This window comes from Condylura cristata, unplaced genomic scaffold, assembly GCF_000260355.1.
Source record: "Condylura cristata isolate star-nosed mole 26May11 unplaced genomic scaffold, ConCri1.0 scaffold00005, whole genome shotgun sequence".
Taxonomy (NCBI): Eukaryota; Metazoa; Chordata; class Mammalia; order Eulipotyphla; family Talpidae; genus Condylura; species Condylura cristata.
In genome coordinates, this window is record NW_004567106.1 from 11,510,812 (window position 1) to 11,531,662 (window position 20,851).

Genomic DNA, 20,851 nt, shown 5'->3' on the forward strand with positions numbered 1-20,851 from the left:
AAGTCTCCATTAAGCCCAAATTAAAAAAAAAAAATCCATCTCAAAAGTCCTCAAAGCCTTGCCAACACTATACACAGCATAACTTGATGTGGTCATGCCCTCAAAGTGAGGAATTGCTTTGTAAAGACATCATGGTGAATTCATATACTTTCTGATGCAATTTTATCGATAAATGGGAAATGTCCATAAACTAAGCTTTACAAACCACAAAACCATGATGTACATAGATAGGTTTTATGCCTATTTGATGACACAGCCAAGACTTCAAATTTCAAATTCCAGGGGGCAACCACCGGCCATCCTCTCAAGGGAAAGTCCTTTATCTGTGTACAAAATTTCCTACTATTTGCTCTGTCTGCTCCGAATAATCTATCTTTAAACTACTTGTTGTTTTCCAGGGTGTACTGAGTTTATGTGATAAACTGTTTTCAGGGAAAAAAAACAAGCTTTCTCCAACCATTTCACAATACATCTCTCTTCTCTTTCCTCTCACAGTCCTCTGTAATGTCAGTTTGCTTTGCCCGTTTCCATCCCAACTTGGTAGTTGGTGGGACCTACTCGGGCCAGATCGTCCTGTGGGACAATCGCAGTCATCGAAGGACACCAGTGCAGCGGACACCCTTGTCGGCAGCTGCACACACAGTGAGTCAAGATTTGCATCCCATCTCTGCTAGTCACTTGAGCCCTGGAAGAGGGGATAACTCAACTGGAAAAAAGTACAGATGTCAGTAACTCTACTTTAGAAAGATTTAATTTATAGTAACTGTTGTCTTGCCTGGTGATATTAAACCTGAGAGAAAAGCAGGAGAAAAGGCACTGAATTTAGAGAAATCTCTTCAAAATCTACAAGTTTAAAGAGCATAGAAAGAACATTGCTGAATTTCCCACATACCACCTTTGAGGAATGATTAAAATTTAAAAAGCACATAGAGAGATACTCCTGGAAAAAGCATCTGTGAAACTTTTTCTAAAAAAAAAAATAAAAAAACTTTACATTCACATTATAAGGTGAAAACATATTTTCAAATAGTCAACACAGAGTAAACAGTTTGTGTCTAGGGATGTTTTCTGGGACAATGGCTAGCAGGCGTTTTTGACTTGTGATGTTTGCATGTGGGGGTGCTATGACTTTAAATTCTGGAATGTGCAGGATTGGTCTCAATAGTGAAGTCTGCAGTGACAATATAATCCCTAGGGTTAAAAGTCAACATCTCAAAGCCATTACCCATAATTTAGCTGAAGAGGTTCAGTATAGTCTTCGTAAGACAACTACGCTGTCATTTCCTTTAAGAGAATGACAGGTGTGTTTAGCAATTGTTTCAAGGAATAAGAAGATAGGCATGTCTCCATCAATCCTTGCTACCTTGACATTCAGGATAACTGATGTTCTTTCTCAGAAATGCCCAAATTATGCCCAAGGATACAGCTCTACTATTGTTTCAATTTCCTTAATGTGGTTGCCTCATTTATTTCATCTGCTGGCTTCAAAACCATTCTGGCTTGAAAAAAGTACTGCTTGGTGCTTTAGCTAAGACCATGACGAGGAAAATTCTTCCACTCTCATAAGATTGACAATGGGAATTGACAAATACCAAGTCAGCCTTAATTCTTATTGACTTGGACCTAAGACACACACAGGTGAAACTAGTTCTTGGGAATCTTGGAAAATTGCTCTTGCCTACCCCATTTCCCAAAACTAATAACAGAAAATTGTGACCCCAGAAGAAGATGGGCTTGATGCAGGTGTTTGCTCAAGTGGTATGAAACCACTTCTTGGCTCTATGTGGATATCTGCTGTGTCTGTGAGCATACCTTCTGAAATTTCAAGAAATAATAAGTCTAAAAGTTAGAACAATGAACAATAAGCTTTTGGAGCAGAATCTAAATCCAGGAGATCTTCCAAGGAGTTAATACTTCTTTTTCAAATAACTTAGGATAGGACCATAACTAAAATACTACTCACATCAGAGTAACGTTTTGTTAGAAAATAAACAAAAAACTTTTTTTTCACCTTAGGTTGTGTTTAATTGAATTCATAACTAAAAGTGCCCAGTTATTTCTGTGACTGTCTTTCAACATCCACTGATGCCTGGCTGATTGGGACCAGGATCAAAAAGGAAAGAGAGACCACCACAGATTACTAACTAATTTCCTTTCACACCCACCACACATATGCATTTGAGACAACAGGAAATCCTAATTAAAACAAAATCTTCTGCCACACAGTAAGTTTATTTCCAAAGTAAATAAAAACAATCTGGCATCTATACTGGGAAAATGAGCTTTACCGACGCTTTTTTCTTCCCATTCAGTAGAGGTGTGTGTGTGTGTGTGTGTGTATAAGTAGGCATCCCCATGTGCTTCTGTTCTGGTTTCTTTACATCTCTCTCTTTTCTTTTCAACTGAGTTTTATTACTTATGAAAGCACAGGCCAATATTACTGATTAAAGCCAGGGAGGAACTACCACACACAGTTCTTCTGTAGGTGTTTGACTATATGCATTCTTCTAGATGCCTTCTTTCTCTACTTCACCCTAAGGAGTCCAATCCATTTGGGTTAAGGTAGTTTATGCTGATGTTCCAATCTGAACACAAAAATCCCAATGGATTCTTGCAGAAAAATACTAAGTAGCTCTCAAGTTCATAACAATGTGTTTCCTCGCTTTGCCATTCACCCATTCTAGAAGATGTGCTGTTTCTAGGTGTTAATTCATCTGTTCTCCCACTTGAATTTAAGGCAGAGCTTGCACGCTGTGTGTGTCTAACACAGTTTGACTGCACATTGCCACCGTTTCCACGTACACCAGAGACTTGTAACGAGTTTTATGTAGAGAACACCCAGCTGGTTCTCTTGATAATCAGACACCTGAACAGGGTAACATTTAGTGCCAGTTCTCTGCTATCTTTGCCACTGACCAGAATCACTAAGACCTATTCATTTGAATGTTTCTGTGGGAACATGGTGTGACTATCCATTAGCAAGAGTAAACAGGTGATGCAATTGCCAAAAAAAGGTAATCTTAGGGTAAATTAATACAGGCGAATTTTTATCACCTAAGAAGTGACATGGCTCCTGGATCTTAGTAGAGTTAGACAGTTGTGTTTTATTCTCAGAACTTCAATGCAAGAGAAATTCAGACAAAATAGGGTGTATTCAAAAGAAAGTGGCTAGGATAGAAAAGGTACTGAGAACCCAGTACTCTAGGACCAGTTGAAGGAATTGGTGACGATCAGTCTGGGTACGACAAGATGAGGGATTGCAGGAAAGGATAATGTAACCACAGTCTTTAAATATTCAAAAAGCTGCATTTTTCCCTCCTTATCTACATGATCTCAGTGGGCACTGCACTAGAAGTATCTCTGTGAACTTTCTTTATCCCCATTGGTGAATTAGTAGAATTAGTGCTAAAACTAGTTATTCTTTAAGAAAGGTGGACAATCATGGAACAGGCAGATGAGCAGCTGCACTAGATGATTATTATGGTTCCTTCTGACCAGGAGTTTATATGATAATAATAGTTCGGGAACCATCCTTTATATAATATCAACATTCCAATATTAAAGATTATTTCATTGTAGTTGTGGCTAGGTATTATGGACAGTAACTCATCAAGAGTAAGACTTAGACTGTCAACTATTTGCACAGAGATGCATTGAGTAAGTTGCGGTTTGGCCACTGAGGGCTAAGCTGCCTGAAATCTAACCCAAATTACTGCTAGGTTCTGCTTATACTAACCTTCCATTTAGTGTTTAATGTGCAGCTGCAAATGATTTTAGCCTACCATTTAGGATTCTACAGAGTGGGATAATCTTTTAGGTTCATGACAGAAGGTTAGAGCATCTTGTTTACAATTCCCGGGATGTATAAATGACCTTTCTCAAGACCTTGGCCAAACCTAAGCCTCCATACTACCCCAAATGATATTTTGAAAAATAAATCTATCATTATCCTAGATTTTGCAGTAACATAAAAGAACCTAATTTTATGTCATTAGGTCCACTGTGCCAGTAATTTCTACCACCAGTGTCTCTCCCTCAAATTAAAGAAGCTGATGAATATTAACCACTTTTTATAAAGAGTGGTAAATGTTTGGCACTACAATGCATTAAATTACAGATTTAGTAACATTTGTTCCTTCCAAAAGTCAATAGTTGTACCCTTTTGGAGACTAGCTTTTTCCATCATTTATAAGGAGTTTAGAAGCCAAGCTCTGGACAATCACTAGAGCAATCCAAATTCACTTCCCTGTGCTGCACTGGCTCCATCAATCCTCATTTGCTCTCGCTTCCTTCAGCTGTTACATTGCATTTGACTGAGCAAGGTGGAGCTTTGTAAGTATTTCCAATATTATGTGTTGCTGCCAGAGCTTTTAGAAAGAAATCAGGTTCAAATCAAAAGTGGCAAATGACCTGAGGCTTGTATTATTGTAGGATTATGTCACTCTTTAATCCTTGTTTTAGAGTAATGTGTTTGACACTCAACTGTAAGCATTTCCTCTTGGATCGAAGTTTGATCCTCCATGTTTATATTTTTGCAGCATCCCGTGTACTGTGTAAATGTTGTTGGCACCCAAAATGCTCATAACCTCATCACTGTCTCCACGGATGGAAAAATGTGTTCCTGGAGCTTGGACATGCTCTCAACTCCGCAGGTGGGTTTGTTTTCCCCTACACATAGGAGCATCCTAGTTAAAAGAGTTATCTGCCTAATGGAACATAGTTCCTAAAAGCCAAACCCTCACATCCTATAGGAGCTAAAATGAATGGATGCACTTGAAAGAGAAGGGTCTGCTATCAGTAGTCTCCTCTTGAAGTCAAAACCCATTTCCTTTACCACAGATCATGTAATTATTGTAATACATTAATCCTTAGGTCAGTTTCAAGTGAAAAAGAAATAATCCATTTTAAAGCATAGTAATTATGAAAGTTGCCTATGGTAGGAATTGTATTTACCCTACAATATTGTTAAACAAATGCAAATGAGGTTAGAGTTTAGCATAGCAATCCCAGACAGGTACTTGCCTGGGAGTAAAGGTATCCCAGCCAAACAGAAATCAAAGTCCCTGCTTGTATCCATAGCTAGACAACCACTGATACATATAAAGAATTTGTCAAACCATCCTCTTTTTCCTCTGGAATGTTTGCTAGCATGATTACTGCCATTCTGTGCTCAGTAAATGAGAAGTGGAAAATGAAAAATTTCCAAAGTTTCTAAACCACTACTGATGACTAATGGAAAGCAAGCAAAGTAGCAAAATGGTAGAACTTTGGGAGGAGGTAGCTACGGTAGTTTTCAGACCATATGTATGTAAATGCAGACACAAGAGAACATGCACACACACACATTTTTTCCCACAGTACTTGAGTGGCGGGGGGGGGGGGGAGGGAGGAAGTACTTCATTATTCTCCAAGTAAAAAACACAGAGAAGAGTATATAGTTAAGCCACTGACAAAAGTGTGAGGGTGTATCATGAAAATTGTACAAGATATCTAGGAGATAATTCTCAATTTTAATATTTCTATTCCTGTACCTGGAATAACCACCTTAGAATGTCTCTCACACAATTTTAGAAGACACTGAAGTTTCAGCTGACACAGAAAATGTGGAAGCCTTTAGCCTCCTTTAGTCTCCATAAGTACAAATGTAGAGAATACTACTTAGACTCAATACATTCTTTCTATATGGGGGTATGGGTGGAAAAAGGGAGAGCACTAAAAACTCCTTCCAATTTAACTTCCTCTATTTTGCTGACATTATATAAATCAGAAGTTGTGTGTGGGTATTTTATGGTTTTCTCTTAAAATTTTCAGCAGTGAGTTGTTTTCTTTTAAAAGCATGGAGATCACAAACATATATAAGAGCAAACCGTCTATTTGGGAATTTTTAATTGCCCATTTTGCTGATTAAACACATTAGTTGTTTAGGTAAAACCAGCCACATAAGGGCTACAAGGCTGTTTTATTAGTTTCAGCATGCCTGCAGACTCCTGTCTCTTTACAGAGATTGAAAGTTACTCGGCAGACTTCCCTGGATAGCAGGGATAGATGGGAACATCCAAAAGTTGCCCGGATTCCTCTCTCTCCCAAGTGGGAAACCTAGAAACAATGCTCTTCTTGCTGCTCTAGTTCAGCAGTGGAATGGAACATTCTCTGTTAATTGTTACAGCTTGCCTCATGGAGCTGTCCACCATATCAGGGAAGGCAAGTCACAGGACCCCGGGGCCTGCATTAGCATGCCCTTCCGGCTTATGGTCTCCTTGACTGAGATGACCTGTTTAGTTGCTTGCACTGCATTCTCAAGCATCTACAATGACATGATCCCCAAAAATGATTTTTAAAAATCATTTCAGGTACTGTCTATGTGATGTAAATAGCCAGAAATACTCACAAATGTTAGTGACACTTAATTTTTCTTCACTGTCATTAACTTCAGCAGAATTCTCTTAAAATGCCCTTTAATTCTGAATTTTAAAATCAGTTCAGTAAAATCAAAACTCTTTTTATAATCTTAAAGAATCATTTAAACACCATTCTTTGCAGGCTTATTGCTTATAGTCTGACAGTGGCCCTTCATGGAGTCCCTGTTGAAATCTGGTTTTGATGTCTGGAGTGACAACTTTCTGGTTTTATTCCATGGAGGACACACACTCCTGCTTTGACAAATGTGCTTAGTCCATCTGATATTAATACATGTGTATTGTCACGAACAATTGATTTTGAAAATGTTTGTAAATACAAGGGTATTGTGTGTTTTATTAAAGCCTGGGGCTGACAAGTGTAACCATTACAGTATTATCTTTAGTTTCTGCACCATTAGTTTTAAAATTCTCACCTGTCATCTCTGCCTGACTTAAGAAGCGGCAGCACATGCTGATGAAATCCAGCCGGCCTGAAACCAGAGATACACAGAAGCAGGAATGTCAGGGGCAGTAAAGCGTGGTTTCTGGCACAGCCGGGGTCTTTTGTAACACTGTGAAAAGCAAACAGATGGCTTAGCCAAATGATTTTTCCGTGCTATCTTTGGCACGGCGAGGAGTTGACAGAGGGAATGTAACCACTCCGTGTTTTGGTAGGAGAGCATGGAGCTGGTGTACAATAAGTCCAAGCCTGTGGCTGTTACTGGAATGGCTTTCCCAACGGGAGACGTCAATAACTTTGTGGTTGGCAGCGAGGAGGGTACAGTCTACACAGCCTGTCGTCATGGAAGGTGATTTTCCGTTTTCTTACTGATGACGTGTTTCTCATTTCCCAAAGTCTGTTATCACATTCTGGATTATAACCACCTGACATTATGAGAACAACATTATTGAAAAAAATGCCCAAATTTAATCTCAAGTTTTCACTATCTTGTTGCAGCCATCTGCTGTGGTCATCAGCCTTCGTTAAGTGTTTTATGGTTTACTGCCTTGATGGAAAAAAATTCAAGCTTCTCAGCATATCATATGAGACCTTGACTACCTTCTTCTCCCCAGCCTTAGCATGCTCCAGTCACACATACATCAGGAGTAACAATCTCCAAATACTGCTTAGCCCACCAGACCGGAAGTCTGTACTTTCAATTTCTTCTGCTGGGTCTGACATTTCTTGTTCTTGGCTTGATTTAAGTTCTCGATCTTTCAAGAGCCAGCACAGATGGTACGCCACACTGAATCCTCTCCCTATTCTACTAAATAAAGACAACCATCCCTCCTTTAAGGGTCTATGGTATTTTCATTCCTTTGATTCATTCTATCCCAGGATATTTCCTACTGATGCCAGGCACCATCACATCATAACGATACAGCAAGAGACAGACCTGGGGTGTCTATTCTGGCTAAGTGACAAAGATAACAAGCCAATAAACAAGTAAATATATGTTTTAAGACAGTAGGTTCTACAAAGAAAGTTAAAGTAGAGTAAGTGAGCTATAGGCTACAGAATAGGTATGCCCTTTTACATGTTTTTATGTATTAATTTAGCATTAATCACATTTTATTTTAATTATTCATTTGCCATTTTCCCTTACTTAATGATTTCCTTCTCATCACCGATTCCCTGTCTGATGCCAAGCAACAGGAAGTGAATAGCTAAAAATATACATGAGAAATAAAGAAATGACAATATCTAAATACTCTAGAGAAGTCTCTTAGGCCCCTTTCTCCCAGTCAGAAAGACTGAAACAGTATAATATCTACAAGCCACTTTAGAGATTCCAGGAGATAAGAACTCTGCCTTAATGGAAAGACTGGCAAATACCCCTGGAAAACAGATCATCAGGATGAAATGAAATCCAATATACTAGACCAGATTACAAAGTCACATGCAAAACTGAGATGAAAGGCCTCATAACTCTTGGAAGTTTCATTCTGTTCACTTGTAGTGCTTAATTTATTTCATTTTAGTAGTTCTAATTCAACTGTTGATCTTTCATCTTTTACACTGGTATCAGGCTCTTTATATTTAATAAGGAACCACAAATTTGTGCAAAGTTCAAACTCCTGAGTTTTTGTGACATGTAGAATTAGCAAGCATTGATGAAAAATCACAGTTGTGTGATTTTTCCATTCACCCAGTAAGAGCTATGACATTCCTATGTTCTAGAAACATATGTCACTGGCCCTACTCATAAGATTTGAAGATGACTAGGAAGCTACACTTTCCTAGGCCATGCCCAGTGTTCATGAACAGTGGCTAGGGACACGCATTAAAGTCTTATCCACACAAAAAAAGACTTGATCAAGTTGTTCATTCATGAAAACTTCTGCCTCACACTTACTTTGAGCAAAGTGCATTGAAAGATGCTGCCAGGCGTATAGACATCATTTAATCCAGGTTCCTAACTTCAAGAATGGTGGGAAGGAAATGCACAAATATCTGCACTATAGTTAGAACATCATGTGGCAGGAAAGAGGCACAGAGTACAGTGGTCCAAACATGAAGTCACAACTTTGTCTACACATTTATTGGAATCAACATTACCATAAGTTCAACTGACTTAAACTCTGGAACCTAGTGATCTGTGAAGAATACAGAACATGATTATAGATGATGCCGACATTTTTGGTTTTCTCTAATTTGAATAACCTTGTACATGATGAGTAGTTTTGTTCTGTGGCTATTGTCCTTTTCAAGCACAATCAAAATATGTAATTTGGTTCAAAAGAAGAGTCCCCACAGTACATGCTTCCAACCTTTTAACAAGAGGCTTGATTCTGCTTTGTACAGTGGTCCATTCATCTGAAATATATAATATAGATCCTAATAAAGTTGCAAAGTAGCCAGCATTTGGCTTTGTAGGAATAATTTCAAATGGGTCATATTGAGGGACCCAGAGGCAGGGATTTCTATTTTCCACCTAACATAGAGAAGGTGCAAATCCACTTCCATAAATTAAACAAGGTCCTCATTTTGCACCCTATAAACCCTTTCAGGATGCTGTTAAGAGCAAGTGGAGTCTCACCAGGGGCTACTTCAAAGATCAATTCCACGTGTTCATTAGAACAAATTTAAATGATCACGTGTGTGAAAGGGCTATTAGCAGTTTCACTGGGCATAATTTTTGAGTGCCTGTTACATGGCGCACATGCTGCAGCACTTTGCTCATGATTTCAAATTTTGCTTAGCACACTGACATTTATTGGTGCTCCAGAAGTCAAAATGTTTTAATAACTTAACTCAGTTTTACTCTGGTGACATAATATTTAGATTCCACAATTCCTACACATTTGTCATATGTGTAACCTCGTGCACATTAGCTTTTACAATATTGCACTTTAGTATATTTTCTATTTGGTTATGATTACATAAAGACAATTATGTGGTAATGGTGTGTGTGGGGGGGGAAGTGGGGGTAGAGTTCAAATAATCCCTGCTTGATTAAACAAGTGAGATATGTCTGTTGATAATTTTCAAAATGTGTATCACTATTCTCAGAAGTAGTTCTGTTGGGGGGGGAAGAGCATATGTCTGTCTCTTTAACTGTGTTATTTCTTTCAACAAATTATTTGTCAAGCACTTACTATAGTCTAAGCACTTGGTAACAAGAAAAGCAAAGCACCAGACCTTATGGCATTTATATTTAGTGGACTTTCAAGTCTCTCTTCTGCTATCAGTAAAGAGAAAAGATCATTTTCTCCAATTACATTTAAATTATGTGTATTGTTTAGTGGTGACCAAGTTTTGACAAATATTACATTTTTATGTGTGTCAACCTAAGAAATTTTCTTGAAAAGATAAATGTATGTATACAAGGATGTATGGAATTTTACAGCCAATAGGCTTCCTAAAGGGAGTTAAAAAGGAACATGTGCCAAATGTCAGAACAAGAATAGAATCATTAAAAATATGAAGGCTTCTGAGTTTAAGTATGTGTGTTTTCCATTAGAGTAACTGCAATAATAATGATATAATTTAAGGAACATCTATAAAAGAATAAAATAAGACTTGATAGTAAATTGCAGATTAATTTTTTTTTTTTTGCTCCATCATTTTGTACTACAGAAAGAGTCTATCATGTTTACAAATTTATTTCTCTCAAGATAACTGTGAAAGTGATTTCATCTTTGGTGATACATGGTTCTTCTAAATTATGGTGATGTAGTCATACAGAGAAAAGTTTTATTTGTTTTATTTTTAAGCAATACTGACTTGCAAAAGTGACTGAAATTCTGTTCATATGTGGTCTTCATACAGCAAAGCAGGTATCGGTGAGGTCTTTGAAGGTCACCAAGGACCAGTGACAGGAATTAACTGCCATATGGCGGTGGGTCCAATCGACTTTTCACACCTGTTTGTCACATCATCGTTTGACTGGACTGTCAAACTGTGGACTACAAAGGTAAGACAATCTTGATTGAAATTTCTCAGAATATACAGGCAGAGGACAATGTTTTGTTCCCTGTGGGAAGCTATGGAGAATCTGGATTCTCCTCCAGGTCACCTGGCATTAAGGGAATGTGCACAACCTGCTGAGGAGCTTGAAATGCCTCAGAGCTAATTAACATTAATTTTCCAACCCCATTTTGCTCATTTTTACATATTTAATACTTTAATATTTAAAACATTCTAATTGTCAAAGGTTCAAATAAGGATGAAACTTCAACACTAACCCTGCCTCCAAATTTCCCTTCATTGTCCTCTCTCCAGTAATAACCTTGGTTACCAGTTTAGTGCTAATCTTAAAGAGCTTTGTATCACTCACATACATACAAATGTTCCTACATAAATATATTGCTTGGACTCTGGAGGGGTTGTTTTGAGCTTTTGGAGGTCTTTAAGCTAGCAAATGATACCATATTATTTGTGTCTGAAAAGATCATTCTGACCATGTTGGAGAGCAAGAAAAGGAAAGACCCCTTGCCCCCCAGAAGGAAGGTACAGTAATGCAGGGAAGAAATTACAGTGGGTCAGACCAGCAGTTTGGGATGGAGAGTACCAGATGAACTGGAGAGCCATTTAAGAGATAAAGGCCACAGAAATGGTGATTGGTTTGATACTAAGGTAAGAAGAGGAATCATCAGAAAAAATTCCAGGTCTGTGATGGAGGCTACTGCTGATTTGTGGGAGCATTTACTGCAATGAAAAATGCCAGGGAAAGAGGACGTCAGGGAAGAACTTTGTACAAATTGAATTTAATGCTCCAGTTCATCTGCTACTCTCCATCCCAAACTACTGGTCTGACCCACTGTCATTTCTTCCCTGCATTACCGTACCTTCCTTCTAGGGGGTCTTTCCTTTTCTTGTTCTCCAATATGGTCAGAATGATCTTGTCAGACATAAATAATATGGTATCGTTTGCTAGCTTAAAGCCCTCCAAAAGCTCACAATGTCCTCTGGGCAGTTTGATAAGGAACACAGAAGCAGAGGGAGAGCACTGGACTGCAAGTATACACTTCAGAGCAGTCAGAATTGTGAGGGATTTTAAAAGAAGTACTAAGGCACAATCCAGAGAAAGGAATATTAGGAAAGAAGCTGGAGAAATGGAACCAGAAAATGAGATTAAAATAGATAAAGTAGTCTAAGAAATAGGAAAAAATTTTGAATGTGTATGTATGTGTGTATGTTGTGTGCTTTCATGGGTATTAATGGAGAAAGCTGTGCCAACATGACAGAGTTAGCTCCTAACTGTATAAAAAAACCACCTCACTTATAAGAGAAATTCAAGCTAGAACCAATTTCAGAAATTGGCTTTCAACTATCAGATTGACAGGAACCCAAAAGTTTAATAGGATACTCTGTAAGGAGACTGAAAGAAACCAGTTTTTGTCACACATTGAAATTCGAAATCCAAAAATAATAAAACACTATCGAGAAAAATTTAGCAGCTTCTGAAAATAATATAGGCATGTTAGCTCATTGACAGAACAATTCCAGTTCTAAAAATGTGTGTCAAAGATGTACTAGCAAAATAAGACAAACTTCTGCAGAGAGATATTCAATGAAAAGAATACTTAAATCACGAAAGACTGGAAACAACACATTAAGTCCATCAATATGACACTGGATGAATCAAGAGTATGGTACATCCACATGAACACTGTTCAGGTACTGTAAGAAATTAAGACTTTCACATTATGTTAGGGAATGATCTATGAGGTATTTGAAAACAAAATTTATTTTCTCATTTATGAAATTCCCAGTTTCTCTGATTTTTTTGTTGTTTGTTGTTTTTAATATAATTTTTCAAATTGAGATAGCACTGGTTTACAACACTATATATAATTTAGAGGCATAAGTTCACCATCACTTGTCCTCACAGACAATTAAATCAAACCACAATGGAATACCACTTCACATTCAAGTAATGACCCCTAGCAAAATATCAGAAACAACAAGGGCTGACGAGGATGTGGAGAAGGAGGAATTCTCCTACATTGTTTGTGGGACTGTAGAATGGCCCAGCCCATTTCAAAAACAGTGTAAGGTATATTTTTAAATGAGAAAGCCAAGGTGGTGAAAAGTACAAATACTCTATTTTCATTGTTTAGTGCTGTATTTATATATCACATATTTTTAAATATTGGAAAGATAATCCACATACACACAGATATTACATATAGAAGGCAGAAGGCTGAAAGAAAGTAAGATAATAGTCACATTTCCTTGAATATAGTTTATCTGTACATTTGGTTTGGAAGCCATATGGATAGTTTGTACAATTACCAAAAAAGTAATTTTTAAAATGGTTCCTTAAGATAACATAAAAAATTCAACCTTAGTGGTTCAAGATGGAGGTAAAGCCTTACAGTAAGAAATGATTGTGGTGACTTTAAAGTCCTATATTTGGGCTCTACATTTCTAAGGAGTATATTTTAAAGATTAAAAAGAACAAAAAAAATTCACTTCCAATAGTTCTATGACCAGTGTCATATTACTACAGTAGTAGTATTGTTACTCTGATAGTATTGTATTTATATCATGAGATAAACTGAATATGTTGATGTCACTAAAGATTGATATTATCAGCTGGGTTGAAAGGAAATAAAAATTCAAGAAGTAAAAATTGTAATAATTCTGAATTTGAGCTTTACATATCTGTAAAGACTCAAGTAAAAAAAAATGTTGTATAGGAAAGCTGATTTCACTGCTACAAAAAAAAAGTTTTTGAGAGGATAAAATATATAAAGAGGTAGAAAGTATGTGTCAAAACAAAATAGAACAAAATAAAACTTCAGACATTTCAACCAATCACAAAATATGGGTCCCAAATAGATCTTGGTTCAAACAAGCAACCCATTAAAAAAAAAAAAGGGCAATATAGTAGTGAAAAGTAAATATTAAGTGAATGTTGGTGATATTTATATTACTGTTATTGTTATAATGAAGATGATGTGACCATTTTAAAAGGTTTTCCTTGTTAGATTCTTTTAAATCTAAAAGAATATTGATTCACAGCTCTACCTACCAGACAGATCTAAGAAACATGAGCAATCCAGTAGCAATGACACGCTTGGTATAGGGATTGTGTTCTCTAAATCTTATTCCAAGAAACCAGAAATCTTGGAAGATATTGCTCTTTCAAATCTAGTGTAGGAAGAGTATAAAAACGATCCTGGAAGATTTGTTATAACAGAAACCAAACACTACAAATGTCTTGTCAAAGGATTTGTAAGCCAAGTTGAATAAGCATCTGCTGGTCAAATAACAGCAACAAGGATAATAGATTTATGAGTTCACAATTATACTGAAAAAAAAAAGAGGGAAAAATCATTGGTCATCTTTGGAGGATACTAAGGAAATCAACACATTATTTTGGAGACTGATGAGTAAAGGAGTGAGTGAATTATTAATTCAGGAAGAAGCAAATATTTATTGTCTTTACTATATAAGTTGTATTTCAGGGTTATTATATGTGAGTGTATATATATACATATATACACACATACACACATATATATACAACATATATATAGGTATAAGTACTATGATAAAGGAAATTTTTCTTTATAGAGATAGTCTTGCTAATATTAGGAAGAAGAAATGATAGGATTTGAATATGATCAAATCATGATCTAGTTACTGTTGTTAATATCATAAAAATAGAAACAACTTTCATTATTATGGAAGCATACTATACTACCTTTGAAGTAGGTTTGTTCTGCAAATCAAATCTGAATCTTATCAATCCACTAGATCTCTGAATTTCCATGCATTAGGAGATACAGATGCAGAAAGTTAAATAATACCAGGTATGCAATCATCCAAACCCAGCCTGTGGTGAAATGTATAGGAAAGCTGATTTCACTGCTACAAAAAAAAAAAAAAAAAAGGTTTTGAGGGGATAGAATATATAGACTATATACAGAGGTAGAAAGTATGTATCAAGACAAAATAGAACAAAATAAAACTTGAGACATTTCAACCAAACACAAAATATGGGTCCCAGCTATATCTTGATTCAAACAAACAGCCCATTAAAAAAATAGAAGGCAATACATTAGCGAAATGTAAATATTAACTGAATATTGGTGATAATTATATTATTGTTATTGTTATAATCAAGATGATGATGATCATTTTAAAAGGTTTTCCCTTTTAAAGATGCATTCTAAAATATTTAAAGGAGAACTCATATGTCAGAAATTTACTTCAAAATAATAGATAAGGGGTTAAAGTGCGGCACTTCATAGTGCTATCGACAGCCACTGCCGCACAAGTTCAATCCCTGACCAGGTTGCTGATCCACATGGCACAGCAGACCTCTCCTGTCTCACCTGCTGCTCCCCTCAGCAGTGTATTTCAGTGGATCTGCCTGTTCTGTTCCCCACTCTGTCTCTGTTGAATCCCTCACTTTCCCCCTTCTCTGGCCTGTACCCAGTTCTTATATGCATAAATAATCTATAAAAATTCTCTCTTTTTATGTATATATTTATATGAATATATAGATATTTATAAATTAATATATAAATATAGAAACATCTTTATGGATATCTAGATGAATATAGATGAAAAAGGTTAGCCATTTACTGATAAATATTGAGTATTTATCAATATTGAGTATTTATCAATAGGTATTGATATTCTATTTCTGAATGCTTGAAATTTTTATATCCCCTTCCCAAAAAAAGGAGACGGGAGTAATATCAACAGTAACCGATATTTAAGTATAGTCTCACTGAAGCATGTTTAGGGTGGAACTTATGTGACCTGGGCTGGAAAAGAAAGCACTGAAGAAAAAGTTAAGAAGTTTGGCAATGAGTAGAGGAAGATAAATGGTTGAAAAAGCATTTTTCCCCTACAGTTTCTTTCTTTTCCTTTATAAGATTATGGAAAGTCTTGAGGATGATGTTACTGTAGAAGAGTAAAGGAAAAGATCAGAAAATCTTTAAGGACAAGAGAGGGAAAGCATCCTGATCATGCTGGAGTGAATGGAATGCGCGGTGTAAGAAGTGGCATTTGTTTAGTTGTAGCAACACGAAAGTTTTTGCCACCCTCGTCAACACTTGCTGTTCTTGTATTCTCACAAGTATAAGATGATATCTCATTGTGGTTCTGGTTTACATTTCCCTATTAATAAATAGTGATAAGTAGGTTTTTTTTTTCCTTCCATCTGTTGGCCATCCGTATGTCTTCTTTTTTGTAGAAGAGACTGTTGAGGTCTGCCCCTTTATTGGCTGCATGACTTGTTTTGTTGTTACGGAGTTAACATGAGTTTTCACCTTGGCTACTCACCCCTTATTGTATACATGATACGCACATATTTTCTCCCACCCAGTGAGATACCTTTTTAGTGATAGTTTATATCATTGTGCAGAAAAATTTTCAGCTTGGTGTACTAAACTAAACGTTGTTTACTTTGTTTTGGCTTCCCTTGCTATTGGAGTTGAGTGCCCTAAGACTTCTCTAAGGCCAGTGATATACAGCATATCAACAATGTTGTCTTCTATGCATTTTATGGTTTTATATCTTACATCCCTGTCTTTAAACTATTTTGAATTGTTATTCATGTAAGGTGTAAGAGAGTGGTATAGTTTTGTTCTTTTCCAAGTAATTGTCCAGTTTTACCATACTGTTTATTGAAAAAGCTTTTCTTTTCCATTGTATACTCTTGACTCCCTTGTCAAAAATTCACTGTACAGTAAGTATGCTTTTTTTTTTTTTTTCCTAGCTCTCAATTCTATTCCATTGAGATAAGGTGAAATATTCTAAGTGAGTAGAGGTACTGAAGAGAAAAGGTTTCAACTGGTCACAGAAAAGAAATGAAGATCCATTTTGGGAAACAAAGATAGATGATGTACAGTATTGAGGACCCCGTGGGTTGGACACCTGACTGTTATAATGGCATCAGTCTTCAAGACATGCTTCTTCCAGTCAAACTTAGCAGCACCAACAGGAAAATGGATGAGAGAAACAGTTAGATGGATCCTGGGTTGAAGCTGCTTCTTGAGAATACATTAAGGGAAGTGGTAAGCTTATAGGAGAAGTAGTTTCACACTGAGACAGGTGAAGAGAAACGTGAAGATGAAGGCAAGTGAGTTTAATGTGAGCAGTAAGTGGTTGGTTTAGGTGAAATAAGCACTAATGGATTTTCTAGAAAATTCTATGAGACCTCCAAAAATGAGGAGAGAAGATGTAAAAAGTGGCTTGGAACAGGTTCTTTTCCGCAACCCCCATTCCAGTGAGGACAACATTAAGGAAGACAGAATTAAAGCATCACAGTGTCTTCTTTCTGCACCTCTACCCACCACACCAATTTTCATCTTTTAAACCACAGTCAGCAAAGGTTTCACACTAGAGCAGAAACTTTGTTGGAATAGTTTACCTGGCAAAAAGAAGACCAGGCTGCTTTCCGGGTAGCTAATCAACAATTTCATGAGCCATCATTTAAACCTAAATCCAGTTAGAGAATGTCATGCCATGAGGCTGGAAAGAAAGGTCCATTTGTGTATGTCTATAACTGCGTAGCTTTACTTACATTTTATAAATGATGACAGGTCATGTTAGGAGTGGATCATAATTTAATTTGGGGGATTTTCTATGTAAATCGGTTCCCAGAGAGAGAAGAGAAATAGGACCGACATTTGCTTAGATCATACTAGGCACCAAGTGTTGTGCTAAATGTGTTACATACATCTACTAAATCATTAGAATATACTTAGGAGTAAACAATACTATAATATTTTTTAGAAGAAAAAACAGGCATAAGAGATTTTAAATAACTTCCCTGATATGCTCAGTGAGAAAGGGGGGAACTGGATTCACACCCAGATGTGCATTGTTTTCCCACGGATTAAGCATAGAGACAGGGACTTTTGGCTATGACGGGGGTTTAGCTTGTGGAGAAGACTAATCTGAGAGAGAAAACCAACCAGCTATCATGATTGAGAAGGGAGTCAATGATGTATTTGGTGTTGCTGCCTGATGAAAGAATGGTGGTACCAGTGACTGAGCCAGGAAATAGGAAGAGGAGGAGAAGCAGGCTTGGGGTGAGGGTAGAAAATTAGCAGTCCAAGACATGCTCCAACAAAGATGTCTGGAAATTCCTAAAAGTATTTGATGGTATTGGCACTCATGGACAAAAGTTAGAAATATAGAAATTAAGGATTTTTCCCAAGAGAAAACAATTTTGACTAGACTGTGGTCTAGGATGTAGCCAGATAGTGATGCTGCAGGATGAGGATGCTCATTGAAGACATGGCAGAGTGTTAAATGCCAGAGATATCAAAGGATATACAGATCAAAGAGCAAAAAGAGCATGGCACTGACTTCATTGAGGACAATTTCAGTGGAGTAGTGGGGACAGACTGTGAGTGAATGTGAATGGGCAGGGGAGGCAGTGAAGCAGAAGGTATAGACAACTCTTTCAGATGTTAGCTTGGGAACAGGGGAGAGAGGGTAGCAGCTTGTAGGGAAAGACACATTTTTAGGGATTTGGGCATGTCTGAGGCCTGGAGTAGGAGCCAAAGAAAAGTGTAGATCCATACTATTTGGTATAAAAAATTTGGGAAAAATGGTATCAGGTGTCCTTGTGGGGTTGGAGTTGGGAGAAAAGGCAGAAAAACAGCTTACTGATAAGTTTAGGTAAATAAAGGCAGAAGCAGAAAATGAAAGCAGTGAATTTAATAAGGTACAGACCCATGCTGATTCTCAATGATGAACACCTGGAACTTATAGATTGTTATAATGCAAAGTTACTTCAATTAAAATATATAGCTTTTCAATTTTCAAAAAGAAGCAAGGAACGAGAAATGATTCCTGTTTTTGTCAGTCAAGTCAGAAGCAAACTTATCTGCTAAAAATGAGGAAAATAAGAATGTGGAAGGAAGAGGACAGGGGTTTAATCCAGGTCCTGCCAAAGAAGGGACAGCACCTTAACTAAGAGGACATCTGAGTTGCACAGATTTAAGGATCAGCTGGGGTGAAATAACATACGCATTTCAAAGGTAATGTCTAGTTGAATTTTTTTAAGCTGTCACTGTTGAATCCCTCAGGTTCTTGAAACCTCCTTCATCTGACATTCAAAGCTATCCACAACCTGTCCCCAATTTAACTCAGAGGTCTACAAAGGTAGGTGTGGCAGATCTCAGAGTGTAGTCCCAGGATCAAGAACAATACCTGGACCTTATTAAAAAAATGCGAACTCTCCAACCACACCTCAGACTTCTGCATCAAGCACTTTTGTGTGTGGAGTCCAGCAATTTCAAACTCCCCATCCCACAGAGCCAGAGGAAATAGGTCCATTATTTTGAAGGGCCCTTGCTCTCCTCACTGTTCTGTTAGAGAACTAAGGGGCTAGTTCAGGACAGGAAAACGAAAACCAATGTCCTACACACCCCAAACAGATTTCCTGATATAATTAATCTCTGCTTGCTCTGGCCATGGGGATTGTATTGTGAATACATTCAAAACTCAAAAAGCAAACATAACCTTTTGTGCTTATGTACTGGGAACAATGGTTAACCTTAAAATTGCTGACAACATTGGCTGATACATTTCTTTTAATCTGAATGTGTACATAAAATTCAAAGGAAATAGCAATACTTCTTAAAATTACTAGCCAGAAAATGGTTAAGTTAGTAAATTTATTTTATACTCTTTGGGTAAACTGGAAGCATTTGATGACTTAACCAAAGGTGAGCCAAGTAAGAATGGCTATTAACAAAAAGAAAAGATAACAAGGAAGTGGATAAAAGGGAACCCTTATGCCCTGGTGGGAATCTAAATTGGTGCAGTCATTAGGGAAACCATATGAAGTTTCCTCAAAACATTAAAAATAATACCATATGATCCAGAAATTCCACTTATAACATTTATCCAAGGAAACTGTAAACAGTAACTCAAAAAGCTATCTGCTCCCCAGGTTCACTGCAGCACTGTTCATAGTGTCTGAGACACAGAAATACCTAATTGATAAATAAGTGGGTAAAGAAAATGTGATGGGCAAACATACATAAACAAAAACAGAATCTTGCCATTTGTGACAACATGGGTGGACTTTGAGGGCATTATGCTAAAGTGAAGGAAGTCAAAGAAAGACAAAGTATTAGGTGATCTCATAGATGGGCTCTAAAAAAAATAATTAATTAATAGATACAGAAAACAGACTAGTGGTTGCTGGAGGTGGAGTGAAGAGTGAGTGAAAATATTCCCATTACATAGTTTGATTTAAATTTTCCATGAAGGGGCCCTCCCCTGGTGGCGCAAGATTTAAAGTTTCAGTGGCCAGCCACTGCAGCAGGGGTTCAATACCAGGCCAGGGAGATGACCCACATGGTGCAGCAGACCTCTCCTGTCTTGCCCACTGCTCCCCATCAGCAGTGTATTTCAGCAGACCTACCTGTTCTGCTCCCCACTCTCTCTGGTGAATCCTCTCATCCCCTGAACCCCTGGCCTATACCTCAGTTCTTATATGCATGTATGCATAAGTAAATAAATAACATTTTTATGAAGACTGAATAGGCTAGTTTTTTGAACTGAATATTTGGCAGGGCTATTGGGAGAGAGGTCAAAATTAGTCCTGCAAAGAGTAGTTTATGAACACCAAATAGCCACAGTGGATACAGGTGGAAAATTAATAGGTGGGATCAAAAAAAAAAAGAAAGAAAGAAACTTTAAGTATTATAGAATTTTTTAAATCAGTCTCATTTCATTAGTTTGACTCGAAAAAAATAAAGTAACTGCATTACTAGTGGCAATTTTTTTGTTAGAAAATTAAGACAATAAAATCAAGGGCTATTTTTTTTTTTTAGACATAGAGATACAAAACATTTTTGATAGTGCAAGGGGAAGAGCTTTTTTCATCTCCTGAATTCTCAAAATATTTTAACTCCATGCCAGGGAAGTAAAGGAAACAGACAATGTAGCCCTTACCTTAATGGATAAAAGATAAAAATACAACCATTCAGGCCATCCCTGGTGGGTTAAAGCACAGCAC

General features: G+C 37.1%; 1 protein-coding gene across 17 annotated transcripts in view; it reads left to right on the forward strand.

Moving 5' to 3' along the window:
* Positions 1 to 20,851, forward strand: part of DYNC1I1 (dynein, cytoplasmic 1, intermediate chain 1) — a 312,504-nt gene that overhangs the window by 242,613 nt on the left and 49,040 nt on the right. For all 17 annotated transcript variants that reach the window (XM_004676705.2, XM_012720843.1, XM_004676707.1 and 14 more), the window contains 4 exons: positions 496 to 642; positions 4,539 to 4,652; positions 7,074 to 7,207; positions 10,672 to 10,816. In XM_004676705.2, the coding sequence (XP_004676762.1) occupies positions 496 to 642; positions 4,539 to 4,652; positions 7,074 to 7,207; positions 10,672 to 10,816 (540 nt within the window). The remainder of the gene's footprint in view (positions 1 to 495; positions 643 to 4,538; positions 4,653 to 7,073; positions 7,208 to 10,671; positions 10,817 to 20,851) is intronic.